Raw genomic sequence first — 24314 nt, forward strand, 5'->3', positions numbered from 1 at the left:
TATGGAGGTCTCAAGGGGTGACGGATATCCGCTGAAACGAGGCCTGGATTTCATATCTCCTGAATTTTTGATGATGCAGTGTCTCACGAATGACTGCCACACATATTCATATGGTCGGTCAGGGAGTCTTCGAAACCCAACCAAATCAACCTACAGTCCAGTATACAGTAAAATCGAAATACCAAACCTTCAACCTGTCGATGATGTTATATTAAACCATGAATCGTATAAAGAGCTAAATATAAAGCCTAATCAAGGTGTTTTTGCTGGAACATATGGAGGGCATGGTATTGAGTTGATATTGATCTCGTTTACTATCGTGCCGTCAATGGCTGCTGATGGTCGTCCGGACCACGATCGGGTGTTTCTCGAAGCTCGAAAGATCACAGGAGGTACGTCAGCCCTTCACGATGCTGGAGATGTCATCATAGAGCAGTTTTGCTAACCAACGAATTTTTTTTGCTTGTGCCAGACACGAACGTGCCACGCTCGAAACGAACATGGATGGCCGATTTGAGTGTGCCATACTCTGAAATCGGACCTCTAGTCGGTGACGGACACACTCATCAACTCTCTTCCGTACCTGAATTCCGTGATACTCCAGTGTGTTATAACGGTCTAGCACTTGTCGCGCAGGAACATCACCGCTCACCTCAACGAATCCCATGTAATGTAATCATAGAAACCCCAGACAGGATTCGTGTCCTTTGGCCCCTGCTAGGAAACATATCTGTCTTCCAACGTGTAGATCTTTTATGAAAAAACATATGCATCGCTTCTTGCTTGCAAATCAGTTCTAGTAATGTACAACTTGAATAATATACTTAGTATCAAGGCTCATGTGCTAATAGTAAAGGCTCAACTTCTTCATCTTGTGATTGTTGTTCGACGTCTCGTGCGAAGGCCGACGCAGTCATCCCGCCATACTCTTCGCTTTCGTCGTCTCTGCACTGGAAGACCAATAGCAAGAGGAGTGTAAATACGGGCATCTAAGAGGTATGAGTAGAGATCGTTGAGTGTTTTGGTGCATCACGTTTTATCTCTCCAACAAACAAACAACCACAACACCCCCAAAGCAGCATGCAAAGCAGCGAAGGTGACTTACCAACCAAACAGTAAACAACCAAACCAACACTGGAAACGAAAACAAGAGCACCCTCAAACCAATTGTATGACAAAGTGCAGCCCTATTGATCATAGAGGCAGCAATATGCACATTGCTGGCAATCCGTTCCTTGACTTTCCGATTACAGTCCCGTGGTGCAATAGTCGTGATAAAGAATGTCAAGTGTTTCAAGTATCGCATTACTTCCAAAAAGGATATGAATGCACCAATGAAACATGTGATGAGGCATGCTAATATATGTGACGTAGTGATGAAGAAGAGTTAGAATTTGAAAGTTTGGAAGAGCGATCGAGAAGTACAAAACACACCGATCTTCATCCTGAATAACCAGCCCCAACCAGACAGAAATGCAATTTCACCATCTTCTCTGGTCCTTGATAGCGTTGCTACGAGCGCCATGATACCAACACTCAATGATATAGCGACACTTCCTAGCTGTACGAAATAGTTAAAACAAAATCACGTTTGTGGTATCATAGAAGAGAGAGCGAGTGGGACAAGAAGCTAGAATAAGTAACTGGAAATGAATCTTACGTACCATTGAAGCAGCCATAAGCCAGTTCCTGAGAGTCTGCACAGCAATGATTGCATAGTTTTGGTCACTTGCGATTCCGTACACCCAGTCTCGACGAGCACGCCTATTTTTGCAAAAGCACTTTAGTGTAAGGGTCACTATAGCTTAAATGGAAAGTAATCTAAAGTCATATGTTGATTTACCTTGTAATACCAATGACTGTTGTTTCTGGTTTTCGGTACACTCGTCTCGCAAGCAAGAGATGATAGACAACGTACATCAACAAACAGGATGGAGCTACCACTAGATCGGTAAGGTATGATGGATCTCTGCCGTTTACGTCGCTGGTCATTGTTGCTTTTGGTGCAGTGCAAGTTCGCGTTTTTTTGCGAAGCGCCTGTGAGGTTCATTGGCTTTGCTCGATCGCGTCAAACACAACAACGTAAACGAATCAACCAACCATACGTATTTAGAACCGTACAAACAATGCTATGATCATGATTATATGTGTGCGACGAATTAGATACACAAAGCAGCGTGTTAAACAACAATTCAGCCATCTCCTGCACCGGCTTGGATGATAGCCTTGTAGGCCTTGCCGATGTTGATGGTGGATTTATCTCAATCTCATCGTCTAGAGAGCTCTCGCAGCCGTCGTTGCATTTGCCGAATTTCTGCAACAGACACTCTTTGCTACATACAAAACACATGATGATTATGAATTTACTGATCTTATAAACATTGGTTACAAAATTGAGAAACAAAGCAGTGTGTGCGCAAGAAACAATGGCTGCGATTTATTCAATTGTTCACCCTAGTACCCAAGTCCGATTCAGCCATCTCCTTCCCCACATTGGCATCTAAACGGGTAGGTCTTGATTCTGTTGATAGTGGATTTATCTCCATCTCCTCATCTTGAGATTCTCCCAATCGACGTTGGAGCAGCCTAATTTCTGATGCCTTGCGACCACCAAATCCTTCAGCGTTTTCTTCGTCTAGGACGTAGCACATGACGAGTAAGAGGACTGTTGTGACTAGTAAGGCCCACGGAGAGAACAACCAGCTGAGTACTGGGAAGGCGTACAGTAAGAAACGGATTCCAAACTAATCGTGACGAGAATGTTAATCAGAAGAGAATTCACCTATTCACATATACAAGTGGAAAAAAATTACAGTATGAAACAAAGCACCCCGATTAACCATCCTCGTAGCCAGCAGCACCATAGCCTTTGCCTTGTCCGGCCTCACCAACGACCTCTCAGAGCCAGGTTGTTTCGGAGGGACAGTCGTAATAATAAATCCCGTGTGATTCATATACCGCATAGATTCCAAAAAGCATACAAAGGCACAGACAAAGGTGGCAATTAGAATGGCAATGTTGATTTTGAACACGTCACTGAAACCGGACAGGAAGGTCATAGTTCCTTCTGATGATTTGCCAGATAGGGAGCCTACGACTGCCATGATTGCTACACTCAATGTTATTGCTACAGATCCCATCTAAAGCGTTTCAAGAGGAGAGGAAGGAAGATAAGTTCGTTGTCTTTACGACAAGTGGAGGGAGTGGAAGATAAGTCTGGTGTCTTCACTACTTGTTGACCAACACCAAGTATGAGCTTCTTATTACCGCTGAGGATATCATCAAGTAGTTGCGTAAGGTCTGAATTGCTAGCACGCCGAGGCTTCCGTCCTGTTTAGACATGATTCCGGCAATCCAGTTTGCTCTGGCCTTCCTATTTGAACGATGCTGAAGTATCAATATTTGGAATTTGATGTGATCAAGTTTGACTTTTTGAAAACAGAAGGGATCTCATTCCAAGACCACAAAGAACAAGATAATTATGTAAGTTTGGCGTGGTATTAAACTCACCGCGTGATTCCAATGACTGTCAATTCAGGTTTCGTAAAGACATTAAACAGTAAGAATGCATGGTATCCGATGTAAGCAGTAATTGATAGCGCCACAATAGGAGCATCCGGTAGCGCCGACATCCTTCTATGGTATGCCTTGGCTCACCTTTGACTGTCGTAAAAGGTCAAAAACTCGAATTTGTGGGTGGATTTGAGGTCTTTTTGGAGGTGAGAGAATTTGCAGAGTCGGCGGACGTGATCTCGATGTGAAACATAGTAGAGAATCCAGTCCTTCCAGCTTTTTCAACTCGAGCTGTGAGGACTGCTCACGAAAACACGCTTTGACGAATATGTTCATCTCGAAGGGCCGTTGATAACCACCAACAACAGTAAACCATATCAAACTTGCACACCGAGTTAATGATTTCAATGAATTTATGTGTTTTTTTTTGTGTCTGAATATGTGGTTGTGTGTGTTTGAGCAATAAACAAGTAGTGATAGACTTAAGCATAGGGCGATCAGCATATATCTATGTGTCGAAGCATAGTATTCAGCCCACATATCATTTAGGACACTTGCAGCGTTCTTCAGCAGGTACATCCTTTAATGCACTTTCGATATGTTTGCCACTAAATCGAAAAAGATTGTGTTGGTTGATGTTGAATTCCCAAATGATGCTTAACAAAAGCAAAGAGGCTAAGAGAACAAGGTGTCAACGATTTACCAGCCGGCCCATGTGGGCTTTCCACAAGTCGAACAGGTTACTTTGTAGCACACTATGGTGAAGGCTGGATGAGATTTCAAAGTTACCAAATGGCACTTGCACACCGCCAACAGGAAACTCACTAGCTTTGTATATGAGTCGACTGAAGAAACAGGTTAGTTTTGAAGCCTTTTAAGATTCCTCTTGTTTTGCAAGGTGTCGAACGGTGCTCTTGCTTGGTTTTGTGTCGTGAATTTCAAATTTCATTTTTCTGGAAGGAAAAGTTTCAGTTGAGCGAGTTAAAATACAAATCACTATTTTGGTAAGCACAACCCCCTCAAATCAAGCCCTACCAATGTACCAAGTCATAGAGCATTCAACGCGGCAATCAGCAAGAATCCACGTCTTCATATGGCGTCTAACTCCGATTCACGTGTTTTTCTTTCACTGTCTGTAAAGTTGACGCAAATGGCGAAAGACAATCAACAAGACATCCACTGATAGTCTAAGAAATCTTGTCACTATCCTCCGTGACTTGAGCTCCATCAAAGCGTATGAAAGCCTTGTTCTCAAACCGTGATGAAAATTGAAACCATCTAAATCACACGAAACGAAAATCTTTTTGAGACAAGGGACAAATCTTTCTATTATAGTCGTTACTTTAGTTGAGGTTCTAAATCTTTCAACATTCTCAATATTGGCTTCTCAGGCTACCACAGACATCAATTGCATGGCAAAGCTAGCAAGAATCCCAGCTCCAAATATACTGCAAACTACTAGTAGAGAGCTCGGTTGCAAGAACGCCATTCCTGGATTATGAGAGGTGATGAGTATAGTGAGCGCGACAACCCGACGGAAACCACACTCACCACTAACACCGTGGCCTGAAGTACAACCTGCAGCGATCCTCGCGCCAAGTAGTACCGCCACACCACCTGTGAATGCTACTACGGGGTTATTGATGCCAATTACAGTCATATGGCTCATATTTACAGTCAATGAAGCGCTGATTAGAGCACCCACTAGCCATGATAATTTTGGCACACATTTAGTTAGCCACATACGTGGTTGACACTTTTCAGGCAGTATCGAGTGTGGGAATAGAGGAGTTACTAGTGAGGCAAGGGCGACGGTTACAGTCGATGCTCCCAGGGATTCGTGACTTAGCAGCCATGATGGAATTTGTGCCAATCCCAGACCGAAACCTACAGGTAAACGTTGATTCCTTGATAGATCCACGATACAAGTGATGCTTTCAAGCTCCAAACCTCACCTGCAACATAAGGCAGCCAAGCACCCTGTCCCAACGGCGAATGTGGTAGATATGTATACGCGAGATACGAGAATGTGCCGAATATTATGGAAGATGGGATGGCATATTTGGGATAATTTTCCATTATAGGATCAGATTTGGGAGCAGGTGCAGAGATAGTCCATGGTTTGATGGTGTCTTCGATCATCCCGTATATGAGCGAACCTGCTATTCCACCTAACAACACTGCTGGGCCTCCCGCTGCTCCAGATCCGATTTGCGGAATCATTGTTCCTGGGCCTATCAATGAACCAAGAATCAGTTTGAATCGTCGAAGATTCCTCTGATCTTGCTTACAACTGCCTGCATATCCCATTCCAATGCCTAGGACACTACCACCAAGAAGAGCAGCCCTCCATCCTCGTTTCCGTCCTTGCCTTGAATCCGTTAAAGCAGGTCGCATCGAGGGGATCAGATTGTAGAGCAAGACATTCGAGATCTGGGAGGCAGAGATGGCTGAGAGCATAAAACTCATCATTGTAAAGTCTAGATTGTACCAAGTATGTGAGAAACTGATTAATATAAATGGTTTGGAGCAGTTTTGGAAGTGGGTATTGGCGTTCATTTCATTGCATTTTTAAAGCCGCGTCCAAAATGTTCAATGGTGCATTGAAGGACTTGAAGCTCAATGCATACCTCTGAGTTGGAATTGAGCCTGTATGATGGTCGGTTCGAATACTCGACCTTTCACTAGGACGAAGGCGAACACACCTCCCATTATAGCGTGATTTATCAAGTCCATTCTGTTACTAGGCGATGTCAAGCTATAAAAGTGGAGTGGTGGCGAGTTGTAAAGGACGGATCTGGATTACTCAGACTGTCTGTCAAGTGTTATGTGTCGCTTCCTTTCCTTCTCCTTCTCCTTGATGTGGGGCCGACCAATGAACGTCTTTGTCAGAAAGTCCCTCACTTTTTGACTCACTACGACCTACTCGTGGCGAGCGAATTTTTCTCTTACAACGCGAACATTTCCGCAATTAAAAATCCTCTCTCATAAATAGGAACTGCATCTTTGTCCAGATATAATTAAATGCTACTCCACAGACTCGCATCAACTTCTGCTCCTAAACGTAAGTCTGACTGCTAACATACTAATGCACAGAGGATCCAAAGCTAACCACATCTACACAACTAGTCCTATACTCTACTTCTATCAGGAATCGTAAGTTGAACAGCGCTTTCATCTCTTACATCTTGTCCAATCTATCTGCAATGCACAACGCAGACACAAAGTTTCGCTGAATTGATCAACCCAACTCTGCATTGCACAATTCTTACGTGTACAAATTTTGCTCATCTCGGTATAGCCATTGACTCACTGTCAACTTTTTCATTGTTTGCCCATAGAAATTCTCTACATGAATTCTCGCGCAATGTCCAACCTGAAATCTCTAGAACTCAACGGCAAACAATGCAAAACATACGCCATCTGGGATCCCAAATCAAAAGAAGCTCTTCTCTTGGATCCATTAAAAGAATCTACACCTTTACTTCTCTCCTTCTTGGCCTACCACGGTCTCAAGCTCAACTATGTCGTCGACACACACTCCCATGCTGATCATATCACGGCTTGCTTCAAACTCAAGACTCTGACTGGTGCTAAATACACCATGAGTCAGAATGCTCCTGCTCCTGGAATCGATCTTCATGTTGTTGATGGTGATAAATTGAAGCTGGGTGATGAGGTCGTGCAGGTTATTGCTACTCCTGGTAATGCTTGTGATGCATTGTTTGTTTTTCGCCGTTGGTTGTTTGCTGGGGTTTCACTACGTTGTGACAAACAACTTCACTCACTCTTACACATTATTCATATTTTCGCTAATTTGTCATAAACTCTTTCACTCACTCTACAAATTATTCTCATAGGACACACTCAAGACTGGTAAACAGATCTGTCATAGCTCGAAATTTCATGCGGTTTTGCATGTGTGGGGGGTTTTCCCCGCACTTATATGAGTACTGACTCAACCCCCATCTCGCCGTATAGTATCTCTCTCTACACTGGCTCTGAAGTCTTCTCTGGTGACGCCCTATTCGTTGGCGGTTGCGGTCGCACGGATTTTGCGGGAGGTGACCCTTCTCAGGCATACGATTCCATCATGAAACTCTTTGCCTTGCCAGACGACACTATTCTCTTCCCCGGACACGATTATAGATTCAACACTCAGTCCACTATTGGTATTGAGAAGAAGACCAATCCTCGTGCAGGTGCTGGAAAAACGCGTGAACAGTAAGATCAAACGTACCATCTATTTGTAGCTGCCGCAACTTTTGTGGCTGACTGAACGAACATGTCATGTCTGTAATAGGTTTGTGGAGATTATGAACAATCTTGTAAGTAATCTTTCGTGCACTCCTTCTCATTTTCTTGGAAGACCAAAAAAAAACTTCTTCTTCGCAAAGCTAATCATCTAACCTCTGTCGTTTTTAGAATCTCCCACTTCCCGACAAGATCATGGAAGCGCTTCAAATGAACACTTCTGCTCTGGAAGACAACCAAATCAACCTGCCAACGTACCCACAACTAGCGGCAGTAAGGCAGCTCGCACCGCAAGAGCTCAAAGCTTTGATTACGGCGCCAGGAGGTGACAAACCGCTCGTCATTGACGTTCGTGAAACATCTGAATTCATGTCTTCAGGTAACAGCACAAAAGCTCTACGAATTGCCAATGCAGTGTTTTACTCACATTACGCTATACCGTGTAGGAGAAGAAGCAGCCGTACCTGGCTCAATAAACATCCCAGTCAAGCAGCTCGCATCTCGTATCAGTGAGATCGAAAATCGTAAAAGGGATTTGATTGTCTGTGTCTGCCGGGTCGGGATGCGATCATCAACTGCATCGTCAATCCTCATTGGCATGCATTTTGAAAATGTATGTTCTCTGAAAGGTGGCGTGTTGAACTACAACAAAAGCATGTAGTAAAGGACTCACTGTATCGGGCAATTTTGTATTAAGAATCAAAAAATGTAACATTTTAATATTTTTCAACGAAAAACAAATGTTCTAGCTTATGAGTTGGTTTGTGGTATATGTTCTGATGCTTAATCTCAGAGTTGCTGCGTCATCTTGTCGTTCCCTTCGTCCATACGCCATGAGCTGTCTCATTAGCAAAGTAAGTAATATTTTGTAGCATTAAATCTGTCATGCTTGCTGGAGGAAGGCATTGCAATATCATATCTGTTTAAGGGATGTGAAACGAAGGTGAGCAACGATGGGTGGAGGCGACAAAGAAGACTGGCGCAAGAAACGTGCAGCAAGACACACCAGTGAACATCATCTGCGTCACATCCAAACCAGCACTGTGCATAATAAGCAATCCTAAGGAGACAAGATAGTTCCCAGCATCTGCTCTAGACACATTAACAGCACCATCAGCAATTGGTGTTCTGATAGTAGGTGATCCAAGCACCGTGTATAGCGGCGTTGATGTCGCGTTTGCTGAGGTTTGTGCTGTTACCGTGAATCTTCAGTTTAGGAAGAGAAAACATGTGAGCCAAGAGGTTGTAAATGCAGGCAAACGAGCACATGGATTGGCACTTTGAACTTACGCCATCTGCATCTGAATGGAACTACCAACGAGAGTACTGTCGAATGGCATTGACGAGTTGGCTGTGAAGAGCATATGAGTGACAGATGCATTGAGGTCTAAGGGCGTTGTAAAACTTGTGAGAACACGTAGCAACGAGGTTTTTTTTGTTGGAGTGCAAAGTGGTAACATCACAAAACCAAAAACAGAAGCAATGACTAACAATCTTTAGTCGAACTTACTTCCACTCGCTCCAGAAGGCATTTCATAATCTAAAACCAACATTCCACGTGCGTTATCATATGCAGTCAAGTCAATCTGATTCGTGACATTCACAAGGAGAAAATCTGTCGAATTATCTATTCCATTCGGATCTGAAATCGAAGATTTGTCAGGTTAGCCTTCTTTGCTCTGGAAAATTTTGAAATTTCGACTTTATGTCGGGTTTTCAGGTTTCTATTTGGCAACAGTACAAAAGCAGCAACAGCAAACTCACCAGAAAAGTTATGTGGTAAGAATGCAGCATTTGCAAGACTGATATTCACCGGTGGAGCACCACAAAATGGAATAATAAACGGGTGTGCAGCGTCCTGACCGATTGGAGCTCCAGCTATAGTACCATTCTGTGCTTTCACCAAGTTGAAAAGGACTATTATGGAGGCCAGAAAGCAAGGTCTGGTAATGGTGTTCGAGTGTCTGGTCATTTCGGTTTGTCTCGTTGGATTTCGGGTTGTAGTGTCTTTCATTTATCAGAAAAGCACAGAGATCGTATCTTCTACAAGGTTCGAAAGCACTGTTTCGACTGTTTCGAGGTTCCTGTGATCCCTTTTAAGGCTTTTTGTTGTTTGTGAACGCAGAAAGTTGTGTATGGCGTAAAAATTCTTTGACACCAACTTCTTGCACACCAACTCCAGTGTAAGCCACACACCAGCTAAAGTTCAGGCAATTAGGATCCATGTATTAACAAACAAGTTCTCGATAGGATACATAAACCTAATTCCTGTATTCATCCCCACAGTCGCCAATTATTGAAAACATCTAAGGCACAAAAAAATGTCAATCTTCAAAGTCAGCTCAAGCACTTATTCAAAGGCACGCACGCAGCAAGCTTACCTGTATCCTCTTTGACTTTTTTTGAACACTCTCAATATCAGCCAAATCTTGTTCCGTCAGCGTAAAAGAATACACCTTCAAATTATCTTGAATGTTTTGGGAGACACCCAATCGAGCTCCAATTATCACGCCCCCCACATACGGCTTCTCAACCACGTAGCGAGTTGCTACATTAGCAATGCTCACGCCATGCTTGTCACCAATTTTCTTTAATGTCGACAAGAGCTCCTGGAATAAAATCCAACCACCCCATGCATTAATCATTTGGAAATATTTGTTCATGGAGGGCGTCATTGGAGTAGATCGAGTTGGCTCTGGTTTGCCTAACCATTTGTCTGCGAGGAAGCCTCCACACTATAAAAGAAGCGCAATTTCGTTGGCACGATCAAAAGATGACCGAACGAGTGCAAAATACATACGAGAGTTCCATATGTCAGTAGCTTGACATTATGCTTGAGACAAACGTCTTTCATCTTGACTTCAGGTCTTGTGTCGATCAATGAGTACTGGACCTGGTTTGACACAATTGGGATTCCTGAAGAGTAAAGAAGTTTCAGTTGCGTTGCCGATTCAGAAATGCGACTAAAAGGTCTGTATTACCAGCGGATATGATTTCCTCAACCCGAACAGAATCAAAATTCGTGAGAGCGATGTTTTTTATTATTCCTTCCGATTGCAAATCCTTCATAATCTTCAAGGCGCTTATAAACTCCTTGTCCGCGTAGTCCCACCAATGGAACTACCATCGTTGAAAGTTTCAGCGTAACGGTAAGTCTTTTGATTAACCACTCTTTACCTGGATCATATCCAACGATTCGACTCCCATCCTTGACAGCCTCTGCTTGATGGCAGGTTCAACCACAGATCTCGACATTTTTCCACCGCGAGGCACCCATTTAGTAAGTCCCAATAACTCATTCCTCTGGTTTGCTGGCAAGCTCTTTCGAAAATCAGCCTGTTTGGCAACGAGGTTACAACACAATTTAAGAAAATGGATCGGTGGACCTGCAAGGTACATACGTAAATCAATTCGGCATCTCCATAATGGTCCGCAAAGTCTGGTGGTGGACTGGTCAGTCAAAGATGCGGCAGAAAAATACATTCCACTGTTTCTCACCAAATGTTTTGAACCCAGCGTCAAAGTGCTCCTTCATCGAGCTGACACGGGCTTCACGAGGAGCGGCGCCCCACGAGGAGGACGAGACTTGCCATAGACCAATTAGCAGCTTGTTGATCTCAAGCGTTCCAACAGTAGTTGTTGTCGATGACATTTTGGCAGTAGCAGGAACGGTACTGAGATTCTCAGCGTGTACAGAAGATAGAATTCCAAATGCTGCGAGCCTAGTTAGCTTTCTTCGAGTGCTTCTCCTGATGAAACTGGACAACAGCGTTTGCATTGAAAAGTCAGGAATTGTGAGACGGCTCTCCGATACAGTACGCGCTTATAACTCAAAAATGCGAGACTTCAGTGTTCAGTTCAATTCTCTTTCGTTTGACGCGTCAAAGAAGCTCAAACAGTATGCAGTCTTACCTCCTCCTGCTACTACCAAACCTCAGATTTGAACTATGGACGACGAAGAAGTGGAGACTCTTGATGATATGCCAGACGAGATCTTGCTACAGATTCTGGATCCTGGAGGCGCGACGATGAAGCCAAATATTGTGTAAATGTCTACTAGTTGTCATCCTAGAATCAATCTTTTGTGACGCGAAAGTTCCTCTCTAGTCAGTCTGAAACCGAAGGAAACAGGACGAAGCATACAGTTCAAGCACTTCCAATATTCGCTAATGGTTTCAGAGTATTAAAGAGCAACTGTTTATATTTACAACTAGTGAAGAAAACGTCCCAAAAAACGTTTAATAAATCAATCAATACTCCTACTTTTATGCAGAGGGTTCCTTTTCCAATGCGAGCTTTAGCACTCTCCACCATTGAGCGTGGAAAAGAAGTACGAGACCTGTAGCCACTATGCAGGCCTTTGCTGCTAATATAAACTCATGTGGCTTCCAATACATTACGACCCAGTCAGAGTCGAGAGCTAGAAACATGGTGGTCAAACCACACCAAACTGTGCAGTAGCCTAATGAAAATATTTAAGCAAGACCAGATTCTGGAGGAAAAAAGTAGTGGACCTACCAGCAAGTCGATGCATGGCGACGATTCGCTGATACCGCATTCCTACAGCAGCCCAAACCCATGACTTTCTCGATAGACCAAAAGCGCCTTGCAATATGGCAAGCACGAATGTCGTTAAGCCAAACTGTCCATGTAGCGATGTAAAGTGGTCTGCCTTGTGCTGGATCTTGTTATATAAGATGATGCAAAATCCCACAATAAGACTGAGGAGAGCCAGAATCTGCATCCTCCAGTGAACCGAGAAAGCGTCCCTCCGTGATAAGTTCGAGGTGGCCTGAAGAATGAGTTGTGAATTTGACGATGCAAATCTTGCGGACAATGGCATGAAGGTCGTTGTGCCCGAAACACGTCTTGAGCGATTTGCAACATACCTGTTGCAATGCGAGAACAGCCGATACCGATAAAAAGACAAAGGAGCTCATGGCACTCGGATGCCATGTGAAGACAGACATGCCATGGTTCCAAGCAAAGAACCAAGATAGCACCACTACAAACAGCAACAGCAGCTCTGCGATTATTGAGACTGTCCTCCTCCACATTGGCGGTTTGGGAGCTTCGTAGACTGCGGGCTATTGAATCGACGTGTGTCAGCAAATCTGGTGTGTGTTTGGTGCTAGTTTTCTAGCTGTCAGACTGGTCAAAACCCGCTATCACTAAAAAGCGCTGGAAGAAATGGTTTGTTGCAGGACTGGGCCATACCTCTCCAAGTAAAGGAGTAGTCTCGGTGTCATCAGGCCTCGTTATAGTCGTCACGGCTCCTGGTGCTCGACTGGTGTCCATTCTTTGCGGCAAGGCCAAAGTGCAAACGGTTTTGAGCTAGTCCACGATTTTCGGACGACGTTGGATCTCCATTAGGTGTACCCAATGCACCATGACGTGCCGCGTCGCATCTTTGTTGTATTAAATGATTTACGAGTGGCCTTTGTCTCCCTGGTCTTGACATCTGTGATATTTTGGAAACTCTATCATTTGGCTGAATATGATGTGTCAGGCAATGCCAAAGGTGCAGATATTAAGCCAGATACGGTCTCAAATCGATGGAAGAATGATCTTCCCTGGGACGAGGGCGCTGATCAGTTATTTACGTTTGTGCAGGTTACTCTTTTCGGTCAATTCTACGGCGTTCGTCAGTTGATCGTCGCCAGGTCGCTTAATTTGGCTATAAAATACTGTTATTCACACAGTTCTCTCCTAGATCTCGGACCTCCACCTCTCGAAATTTCGAACACACTCTACTGCAACCTTCAATCAATTCGTTTCTGTAATACTTCCACGTATCGCTCCTGCTTTTGTCGTTGTAACTGGTGATCTCACGGATGCAAAGGACCAGCATCTACTTGGATCCGAGCAGTATCGTGAAGAGTGGTTATCGTATCACGACACTCTCGCCAAAAACCACATACTCGCGTCACCAAACTTTTGGTGGGACATGAGAGGGAATCATGACTGCTTTAATGTTGAAGATACGGAGACAAGCATGTACAATACGTGGGGTGTAGTCAAGACGGAAGGATGGTTGTTTGATTACTCGACAGACTTCGGACGCTATAAGTTTATTGCTCTAGACGCTTGGTAGGACGTGTTTTGATTTCGTAGTTCCCTTTTAAGGTTGTCCCTCATCTTCTGGTTTCCTTAGCCCATATGGTTCGGCTCGACCGTTTAATTTCTTCGGGACTCTGACGCGCTCTGATTTGGACTTTTTAGAGCAATCGTTATCCGATCATAGGAGCAGCAACCATACGTTCATACTATCGCATTACCCAACCTCAACAACATGGAGTGGTCTGTCATCATCAGGAAGGACGTTCGCAACTCTAGCTTCTGAAGCATCAATCTATTTGTGTGGCCACCTACACAAATTCGTAGCAGATCTGTTTCCCGATATGTACACGCTTCACGCTGCTGGGTTTTTGGAGTTGGAACTAGGAGACATGAAACATAATGATCTTTTTCGTATAATCGCAGTAGATCATGACTTGGTTTCTTTCGTGGATGCGCAGATTTATGTGGACATGGCTCCCATACTTGTTATCACGAATCCACGAGACTCACGATTCGCCATTCCAGGTCGAGAACCGTCGCATAGGATTTCGACGTCAACACATATAAGGATACTTGCATATGGCGAGAATGTCAAGCAGGTTTCAGTCACTATTGACGATACTATGGAGATAGAGTGTAAATGTAGTAGTAGTGGGAAAGCTATAGAAGTTGGTAGCAATTATCTGCCTCTGTGGACTTGTCCTTGGAAGCCAGACGATTTTAACGACAACGCAGTGCATCGAATCGAAGCTACTGCTGTAGATGGGCAGAATAGAGTCGGTACATCATCGAAACACATGTTTAGAGTAGATGGGCAACGGACGGCGTATGCTTGGACTGGAACGTTTTTACTACAGACACCATTTCCTGTTGTGGTGAGTTGTGGCAAATTGTACTCGAGCAACTGTTTCAATCTGAGACCCCGTATCTTGCATCAGTTTAGGACCCTGTTTTCTTTGGTTTACATTATTCTTCTTATCGCTATCCTGGCTCCAAAATATTTCGTATGGAGGCTCGTCGCCATTCGTCGTTACGAGACTTGGAGACAAGAGCAATCGTCTGCATTGATCGCTCAGGATGGCATTCTGATACGTGGGAATTCAACAGATTCACAGCTCTTTGGATTCAGGTCGCTACTGAAAGGACTGTGGTTCAGAATGTGTGAATCCACTCAACATGAGCAATTGTGGTAACGTATCTAATACTTTGCGAGCTGTGGACTGTTGCTAACGCTACTTTCACTAGGTCCGCAACGTACTACAACCATCTATACATGCTCATTGGACCGTGGTTTGTTGGCGAGCTGATACCGAATGCTGTCAACATATATGAGCGCTGGGGCGCCTTCTTTATCGTCGGACTGAGATCCTTTGCAGGCCGCTCTGTGTCGATCACGGATACATATGCATACGCATTCTTTAACCTGACATTCACTTTCTTCCCATTAATGCTGTGTCTGGTCTGCTTCAGCACGGATCCAGACTTGTTGTATTGTAGAGCCAATTCACGTCGAAGTCGACCGATTCGTAATCGTTGGTATGTCAAACTGGTGAGTGAACATACGGAGAGCGGTTATTGAAGAGTTAAAGTTCAATGATCATTTTTTGTAGGTCATCGGCATGTACATCTTTTGGGCAATTTATAGTGTATACCTGCTTTCATATTCGTATGGCTGGTGGTCGTTCGTCTTGTCTCACAAGACTTGGTATTTGGTGGTGATAGCTAGATGTCTCATGACAGAAACGGATTTAAATCACGCTACGAGTAATGGGGAATCGATTAAGATAAAGCTACGGCCTCGAACGAGAACTCAGAAAGAAAAGAGCTAGGTTTTACATATGTTATTCTGTAACTACAAGTAGACCCATATAAACACGCATACAAAAGATAGGTATCAAAATTTGCAGTGACCAATGACTGTTGATTCACCCAAATAGCTTAGAGAGCGGAGCAATTATTCCAGGAATACGTGCGACGTGTTCCCGCAATCCAGGAATGCGGTCGATATGCTCCTTGATTGTGTTGATCGACGGATCACTCCCAACCTTCTCAACAACAAGGGGAGCAAGTTCCTGAAGCTTATTGACAGCACTCCGAATGGTCTATATAGCCAGGGTGTTAAATGAGCATGCAACACTGCTTCCGACAACAAATCAAAACCAATACCTCCTTGGCCTTTTCCAGTTCATGCACAACGGCATCTGCTGGACCTTTGCCCTTGTCTTTACTGTTGTCCACGGTAGACTCGACGGTGGTTTCTTCTTTGACTACAATAGTCATTGATGGCGTGTCTAATTTGCAAAAGCTTCAGGAAACCACTCTTCCATTTAAATCAATCGTCATGCACTACCTGACGATGACGAAGAGCCAGCAACGTCTTGACTCGATGACGATGCTGCTTCTTCCTTGATAATTGGTTCATCCTGACACACTTCTGACTCGCCCTTGTCGTTTCCGGCACTAACCAATACGCAATGATTTTAGCATTCAAAGATATAAGAAAGTTGGAGCAATAACACACACCTTTCCACGCGTTTCTTGTCATCATACTTTACCCGCCTTCCCTCGAATTGTATAATCACGTTATTAACGTGATGTTGCAAAACAGTAAAATACGAAGGGGGAGGGAGAGAGTCTATGACTACAGGTCTCTTGAAAACTCTAGGACCCAAATAATCCAGCAATCAGTTACTGTACAGTATGGAGTGAGTGCGATGACACATACCTTAGTTGCCAAAATATTCGACATCCAATTGTCATCAGATAGTCCCGAAGCATGGAAGGATTGGAATAAGTAAACAAATGTCTAAACGGTTCAGCTAACGTTGGACCAGTATTTAAAAAATGCGCCATACTGCCACTTCTCTGCTTTCAAAAGGAGACGCTGTTGAGATTCCAAAACCTACACAATCTTTTCCGAAACAATTGTGTGACACTTACCCTGTCAACAAAGGTTTCGAATTGTGGTGAGAATCCAAACGCCAAGACTTGCAAGAAATCATGAAGATTGTTTTCCAATTCCAGAATTGCAGGGAGTAAGTTGGTTTCATATTTTTCTAGGAAGCTATTCCATCTTCCTCGAGGCTAGTGTGCCGTAAGAATTAGAACATTTTTGGTCAAAGTGATTGAGCGATACTTACAACTCCGCGAAGATAGAAATGAGCATCATGAATGAGTGCAACACAATCCGTAGCAGAGAGGTATCCGAGATCCTTACTGGCTGAAGCCCATATACCGCGTTTGCTTTCGTAGATGCGCTCTAACGGTACAGGGGAGCCAGCCTGAAGTGGAGGAGTTGTTCTGTCTTCATGATACTTGAGAAACGCGCGGGACTCGTCCTTTGACTACAAAAACGGTGAGTCAGATTGATAATCAGATAATCAGAATGTATTGGGTGTTGATTTTCGACTTACGCTCATGAAATGAATCCAGTCTGGCTCATCAGGAGGAGAGTCGCGATGCAAAACATGGTCCATATCGGCCGTTTGTGCATTATGAATAACATCTGCATTTTAATGGAGAATTTGAGCCGTTTACGATTGATGTTCACTGTAAGAACTGAATACCTGGAGTGGAAGTGCTTTGTGAGGAAATTGGTGAGTGTGGTTGGGAATATGACAGTGGACGTGAAGGAGTAGCAGGAGAACTGATAGATGCTGGTGGATATTGACCCATATAATGACCATTTGCGTTACCAGCAACTAGGAAGAAAATAGTGAATTTAGAAAGAGTCAAAATCAAAAATAGCAACATGAATTACATCCTGGATGCATCAATATGGGCCACTCTTGCACCGTAATTGCACTGTCAGCATACGTTGAGACTATTGAAACATAGGATGAGTAAGAAATCGCCTTTTGGTATATGCCGGGAAAGCCCACCAGAGTCGTCAATAATATCATATTGGTCTTCTAGGTTTAATACGACAGTTAGAACATTTTGCATGTTTGTGATAGTATTAGGATAAGGGTGTACCTGATGGGATGCTTGGACTTTGTCCAGAAATGGAGTCAAGGTATTCTGGTGTGGTAGTCTCCGATGACGAATCCTGACTGTCATAGTGTTCTAAGTTGTTTTAGTGTGTGAGCTGGCTTATCTTATTACCACAGCAATACAGGGTACTGGTCTTACCAGCATCTGCTGGGTTAGTGGCAAAGACGGCTTCGGGAGTAGCAAAGTGTAGTCTAACGTGTCTCTTTACATTATAAGACCTGTCTAAGAAGCAACGCAAGAATGAGGGTTTTGTCCACACAACCTTTTGCATCGTTTGGAGTACTTACAGACGGATAACTCCTCCAAAGTATTGTAATTTTGCTGCCAAGTTCTGTTGAAGTCTGTTCGGTTTTGATTGGCAAGTTGCTTGGAGACCCAATAAGTGAGGCAGTAAAGACATTTGGCGACAACACGGAAATCACCACCAGATGCATCGCTCTGCTTTCCATGCCATGGAGGGTAGCGTTCCATACCCGGAACGCCAAGCGTTGGTTCGTATTTGCAGCCAAAAGGGTCACGAACGCCCATGTCAGATAATATATCAACTAGATGATATAATCAAAAGGTCAAATTGGTTGTTGCTTAAATGTGCTCGAACGGTGTCAAATGTAACGCCTTCATTTTGACGCCACACGCAGTTATGGCCGATTACGGCATCAGACAGGTGCATTCTTAAGCGCATTCGTGTTCCAAATAAACCAAATATTTCGATGTAATCACCAGTAAGTTTTGTCTTGCATTGTCTCAACAAAGCTTGCAAATTTCTAAAAACATCAGTTGACACTTACCTAGCACGGAGAGACAATAGGGCAACTTGATACAGTGAGGCTATACACCAATGGCAGAGTGAAACTGCAAATTTTCGTGCAAGAATGGCTGGCACAATTCCACTCCCTCGTAAGCTCTGTGCTACATAGTGAGGAGGGGAGCGAGGAGGGGTGAGGAGGGCAGTGAGGTCTAGAGCTCAAGCGAGGGACAAAGGAAGACGTAAAATGGTTGCAATTTCAAGTTCAAGTTTTCCCGAACAAGAAAGTATCTGTTTTCCAACACCACTTGCAACACAAACACACACATCAGACACACATCATGGTAAGATGATTTTGATCTAAGCCTTTCGTGATAAATCGCTCTTTTCAACCCATTTTATATGTAGAATTCCGACGAGCTGTTGCAGCTTTGCTTTGCCGACAATGTAAGAATCTAATCGATTTCCTTGCCTCGAGTTTGGACACTGATCTTATTGATTTCTTCAATAGAATGATATTGGGTGGAACGTGCCCCATCTTACTTGTCCGGCGCTAGAAACCATGGTGCCCGTTTGGCCTGTTTCTTACATGGAATGGTACGTCGCAAATAGTAACCTGGAACCTTTCAACCACGTTTCCAAGCTTACACCTCGATTCTTCACTCCCAGGGACGCCTTCAACAAATTGGAGGTACCTACTGTTCATCCTCAGAACGAACTTGACCTCGAACTCGACCTTGCTATGGAGCAAATGCGACAGCTAGGTGATCTAGCTATTATGCTTCAAGACGAGTAAGATTGCACAGTTTATATGCCAAGATCGATTGAATGAAGGTGGAATTCATGATCGTTGCTCGTTTCTAGGTTGCATCGCTGTCAAATGGATGAATTTGTTGATCTCTTGCATGTTCCAGCATGGCCCACCCCAGCTGAATCGGTGCCCGTCCCTAGTATCTTAGACTCCGCTGGTACTAAAGCTCTGGACAAGAAGGGATTCTCTGGACGCTTAAAAGCCAAGAAACCCAAAACGTAAGCCTAGCATTCAAGGTATGATATGGTAACAAACTAGTTGATCTAAACCTTTGACTCCATTCGCTTAGCATTCACTTTTGCGATGTCTGCTGCAAATTCTTTGGCCGAAACTCGGACTTGCAACGCCATTTTAGAACGGCTCTTGTACACTCGTCGGCAAGCTTTACCTGTAGAACTTGTGGCAGAGGATATACCAGATCTGACAACATGGCCAAGCACATTGCTGACACCCACAAAAAGATGTGGTAAAGCCTTGGATCTATGACTGTTCTTTGTCTGTATGTCTGTATGATTGTAATTCTAAACATTTTCTCAAATGGATGATCTGTTCTTACGCAAATAAAGTACAAATATTCGTGAAATTTCACATACACCTCTGTGCTTCCGTGTCGCCCATGCCGTGGTAGATCTGTTGTTGCAGCAATAAGTTCGACGTGCAACACAATTTTCTACACTGCCAGCGAGTACTTTAGCCAGATCGTTAGGAATATAAATAGAAGCCATCGAAAAATTAGTTACCTGTAATTATGGATTCGCCGTATACTCCAACAGCAGCTGAATTCGAGCAATTTGTGAGAGGGGTTAGTGATGATAATTTGTCCAGCGAGATCGAAGCTCTTATGAAGAGATCTTCACCACATCAAAACCAAACCAAGTCTGCCTGGCCACCATCTCCTACACGACTGAAGAACGACCATTTAAACCACTACATCAACCAGGAACGACCAGATCATCCTCAAACAGCAACATATCGGTTTCTGGGTACTAGACCTATATCGAATATCGAAAATGACACCATCACAGACTTTTCTCTTGCAGAAGAAGAGTTATTGAGACAAACGTATGCTCAAATAGCCCCATTGAAAGATTTCGAGGGCAGGCATTCTACGAATAGTCCACGGTTTAAAGTTCCTCCAGTAACATTTTGGCCCGATATTGGCAACATAAGTGCTATTACAGGAAATTCAGCTGCTGTTGATACGACTGCTGATGTTGGAAGTAATAGTGTGCCAGGAATGACTAAAGTAAATGATGGACCCACAGCGTGGATGGACAAGCTATTAAATACCAAGGCTTTTGAACATGAGGCACAGCCATTTGTTTATATTTTCTCCTTGTTTCAGCATTGCTTACGAAAATCTATATAGTTGGATGTGATTAGTGGCCATATCTCGCTCATTCACGATAAAGGAGCGGCTGAAGCTGTCGCCAAACGTCTTGAAGGCGTCAAGAATGATTTGGAGAGTCTCCGCAAGGATCTGGATCTACATAGATCTCTCACGCCGACACCTTCTCGGGATTTCGCATCCGGAGCATCAACAAATTTGAGTATACAGGCTATAATGAAAGCCGAGCTACTGAGCTTTGAAGCTCAAATAATGTCGGAACGAATCATGCCGCTAATACGTGACGAACGCAAGCGAACTGTCGAAATGGTAATTGATATGCTGCAACGAGCAGGTTTAAGCATGGACAACAATAGAATACCAATACCAGCCGAACCGCCTATAATCATGCAAGCAGTAACCCCTCCAGCAGTCAAGAGATCACCGTCTCCTACATGGCGAGTCGCAAGGCCTGTCACCAAGCTTGTCGAGGTTTCTCCATATCGAGAGCCTTCACCAACAAAACGAGCAGTGCATGGTGATGATCCCGATATGAAACAGGTGCTAATGGGATTAAAGAAGAAACTGGATGTCAAACTACACAAGAACGAGCCTGTGGCAGTCAAACCAGCTGAAAAGAAGGCCACTAGAGGTACGTTGTTTTCGTGCCTTTCAAAGGTAGCACCTCTAAACTTTTCATGATTCTAGAAACTCGAACGAGACCAAAGCTGCCGGATCCGCGGCTTCATGTGCCGGTAGTGCGACCTCTGTCACCATCCCGTAGACAGGCACCTAGTAGCAAAGTGTTGTCGGCAACCAACAGCAAACCTCCTATAGCGCCCACCACCACCGTTCCAAAGTGGAGTCAGCAGCGGCTTAAACGTAAATCCTATCACCTGCCGACAGAAGCAAGCAGAAGTAAAGGTGCTGATAAAGGGACGGTGAAGGGAGGGAAGTGAAACCAGGCTACGTGTCATATCTGAAGCCAGGAAACATTGAGTAGCCTGTATTTCGTTGATTGTCCAATATATATTGAAGGAAGATATTGGACGCAATTTCAGCGAGGTCCGTCGTTATGATTTCTTACGTGCGCACACTCAGAATTCAGAATCAAGTCATATAGGAGTACCCTGGCCCGTACGTGAAAGTGAGCTGCAAATCTAACTCTCCTTTGTCGAATGTATGTCGCTTGCGTCAATTTGAACTTTTTTGGGGTGCAGTTCATCAAAGGAGTTAGTAGGGTACAACTTTATTCGTTCACCCTTTCAAACGATCACAGTAGACCATTTTAAAGCTCTTCCCCATCAACACACTAATTTAGGCTACAACTTTTATTTTACCAAGGGCAGCCAGACGCACAACGCTGGCACCATGGCGATGATAGAGGAGGCAACTAAATTGAAGATTCTGTCCAATGAAACGTGCTGCACATTCTGATCCACTCCTGTTAAGGACTTTGGGCGAAGGCCTATGAACACGAACTTTCGTCAAACAAGACCAGGATATACACAGATATTTTTGGGACAGATTTCATTGTTCTTGTTTTGAATTGTGATAAAAATTTCTATTGAATTTTGCTGGGAGACTTTTGTGTCTCTGATTCATTTTTAGAAGCTTGATTCTCCTTTGTACTTTACTTTTGAGCAGCAGCCAAAGCTGGAGATAGCACATACTTTCCAGGGCTAATGGAACAAGTTCGACTCAGTTTGAATACATACGTTTGAAACCCTTGGCCCAAGAAACAGCCACAACAACAAGGCCACCAACAGCACAACAAAAGATACCTAGTCTCCTTCTTCCAGTAAGTAATGTTTTGATCAGCCAATTCAGTTTCAGTAGGTGCTGGCAAGCAAGTGAGATATACATCCGAGAAGAAGATTTCGCTGACATTGACCTGAGGTCCAACAGAGAGCATGTAGCCTAGTTCAACCATGTAGTTTCCGGCATCCTTGGAAGTCATTGGGGCGGTTTCGTTTACAGAGTCTGGCAATGGCATTCTGACGAATGGACTGGTGATGCAGGCATAGACACTGTTGGCGTCGGTAGAGTTGAATTCAGAAATGAAGGAGAATCTACAAGAGGAAAGGGCAGTGTGAGTTACAAGCTGAGAAACACCTCCTATCGAAAAGAAGATTGCAAAAAAAGCAATCGACGTAACTTACGCCATTTGCATGACTACTTTGTTAGAAGGGTCAGTGGACAACAAGTTCTGGCTGTCAAACTTCTCGCTAGAGTTGGCAGTGAAGAGCAATCCAGTAATGTTGAGGTTGTTGGCTACAAGAGTGGATGGATTCGAGTTAGACGTGTTTCACAATTTATAGAAGTAAGGAAAAGTGCTTGAAACACAACATACCCCATTCAGGATGAGAGTCAGGCATTTGCAAGTCAATGATGAGAGCACCCAAAGCGTTGTTGTAAGGTTCCAAGTCAACGGGAGTGTCGAGATCAACCATCAAGACGTGAACATTGTCAGGGAGAGTAGCGTTGCCTGAATTGGAGGTTGAGGAAGTTCAGTCAGTTTACACAGCTCTCAAAGTCGAGAAGATATTTTTGAAATCCATCAAAGCTTCAAAGCAATCATGTCAACATGACCTCCATTCATCGTATTCCATCCCTCCCAATACCCCATCACACATAAAGAAACACAAAGCAAACAATGATACTGTCAAGCTCTGATCAGGTCTAACGCTTGACGAGCTGCATCAAATCTTGCAAGGCAATCATGTCAATGTCACCTCCATCCATCATATTCCATAACTCTTTTCACCCCTTCACATATTATCAAACACCTCCGAAACAAGATGAAACACCACTTGCATCCTGTCAAAATCTGAAACACATACCTTGGGAGTCAGATTGTGGTAAGAAGCCGGCATTCTCAGCCGAGATATTCTTGGATTCTCCAGCACAGTACGGAATAATGTAAGGATGATCCTTGTCCTTTCCAAGATGGTCCATGGTATCTTTTAGTAGCGCAACAGGGTCAACAGCTTCCTTTGCAGCAACTGATGGTGCTAGAGAAGCGTATGCGGGAGGTGCACAGTGCACTTGGCTGAAGGCGGCCAATACGAAGAGAGCAGTGATGTACTTGGACATGTTAGAGCCTTTTTAGATGAAAGAAAAATGGTTTTGGCGTCTGCTATCAGTAGAAGGTGTCAAAAAGATAACAGTGCTTTCTAGTGTCGATCTATGGATGGATGCGACTCGTTTGACTTACTTTGACTTATTATTTGGGTGTTCTTTCTTGGTCACTTCGTCTGAAGTTCTGTCGGTGTGCGTGTTGGAAGTTGTGTTTGAAGTTTTTTGCTGAGACCATCCAAAATCTGAAACACGTCACGGTTAAACCGTACCGTGCAAATTATAAAGGATGAAGGGGAGAAAACACCAGATTCATCTCATAGAGAGTTAAATCACGTCCAGAGCCAGATTGTATCATCAAAAACATAGTGGTGTTTAGGGGTGTTTGGATTGGCCAAATGTTGAGCACTTCTCATCGAAAGAGACGTAGAAGCCATGTGCGAAGGGTACGAACGGCCCAAGTAGACGTGTGATATCTTGTAATTCGTCCTTCCAAAGTACCAAAGAGTCCAAGAAAGGTGCAGTTGAGCAGA

The 24314-nt window shown here is 43.8% G+C and overlaps 5 protein-coding genes across 5 annotated transcripts; 2 read left to right on the forward strand and 3 right to left on the reverse strand.

The window, feature by feature from the left end:
- Positions 1-830: 830 nt before the first annotated feature.
- On the reverse strand, positions 831-1992 carry SmJEL517_g02209 (uncharacterized protein; the record flags this gene model as incomplete). Its single annotated transcript, XM_031168137.1, has 5 exons — positions 831-989; positions 1106-1356; positions 1435-1561; positions 1665-1764; positions 1844-1992. 5 exons carry the CDS (start codon positions 1990-1992, stop codon positions 831-833), a joined length of 786 nt encoding a protein of 261 aa, XP_031025878.1.
- Positions 1993-2363: 371 nt separating this feature from the next.
- On the reverse strand, positions 2364-3632 carry SmJEL517_g02210 (uncharacterized protein; the record flags this gene model as incomplete). Its single annotated transcript, XM_031168138.1, has 5 exons — positions 2364-2366; positions 2454-2744; positions 2814-3140; positions 3268-3373; positions 3511-3632. The coding sequence occupies 5 exons, from the start codon at positions 3630-3632 to the stop codon at positions 2364-2366; spliced, it is 849 nt and encodes a 282-aa protein (XP_031025793.1).
- A 2905-nt stretch (positions 3633-6537) lies between these two features.
- SmJEL517_g02211 (uncharacterized protein) lies at positions 6538-8428 on the forward strand (the record flags this gene model as incomplete). The annotated part of the gene is made up of 8 exons (XM_031168139.1): positions 6538-6577; positions 6643-6669; positions 6855-7217; positions 7374-7389; positions 7495-7737; positions 7817-7841; positions 7939-8146; positions 8214-8428. 8 exons carry the CDS (start codon positions 6538-6540, stop codon positions 8426-8428), a joined length of 1137 nt encoding a protein of 378 aa, XP_031025794.1.
- A 3604-nt stretch (positions 8429-12032) lies between these two features.
- Positions 12033-13065, reverse strand: SmJEL517_g02212 (uncharacterized protein; the record flags this gene model as incomplete). The annotated part of the gene is made up of 4 exons (XM_031168140.1): positions 12033-12187; positions 12286-12559; positions 12657-12854; positions 12985-13065. 4 exons carry the CDS (start codon positions 13063-13065, stop codon positions 12033-12035), a joined length of 708 nt encoding a protein of 235 aa, XP_031025795.1.
- An 84-nt stretch (positions 13066-13149) lies between these two features.
- SmJEL517_g02213 (uncharacterized protein) lies at positions 13150-15656 on the forward strand (the record flags this gene model as incomplete). Its single annotated transcript, XM_031168141.1, has 6 exons — positions 13150-13407; positions 13481-13857; positions 13922-14702; positions 14771-14988; positions 15073-15376; positions 15438-15656. 6 exons carry the CDS (start codon positions 13150-13152, stop codon positions 15654-15656), a joined length of 2157 nt encoding a protein of 718 aa, XP_031025824.1.
- Between the last annotated feature and the right edge of the window lie 8658 nt (positions 15657-24314).

This window comes from Synchytrium microbalum (assembly GCF_006535985.1).
Source record: "Synchytrium microbalum strain JEL517 chromosome Unknown SmJEL517_scf0009, whole genome shotgun sequence".
NCBI classification, from domain to species: domain Eukaryota; kingdom Fungi; phylum Chytridiomycota; class Chytridiomycetes; order Synchytriales; family Synchytriaceae; genus Synchytrium; species Synchytrium microbalum.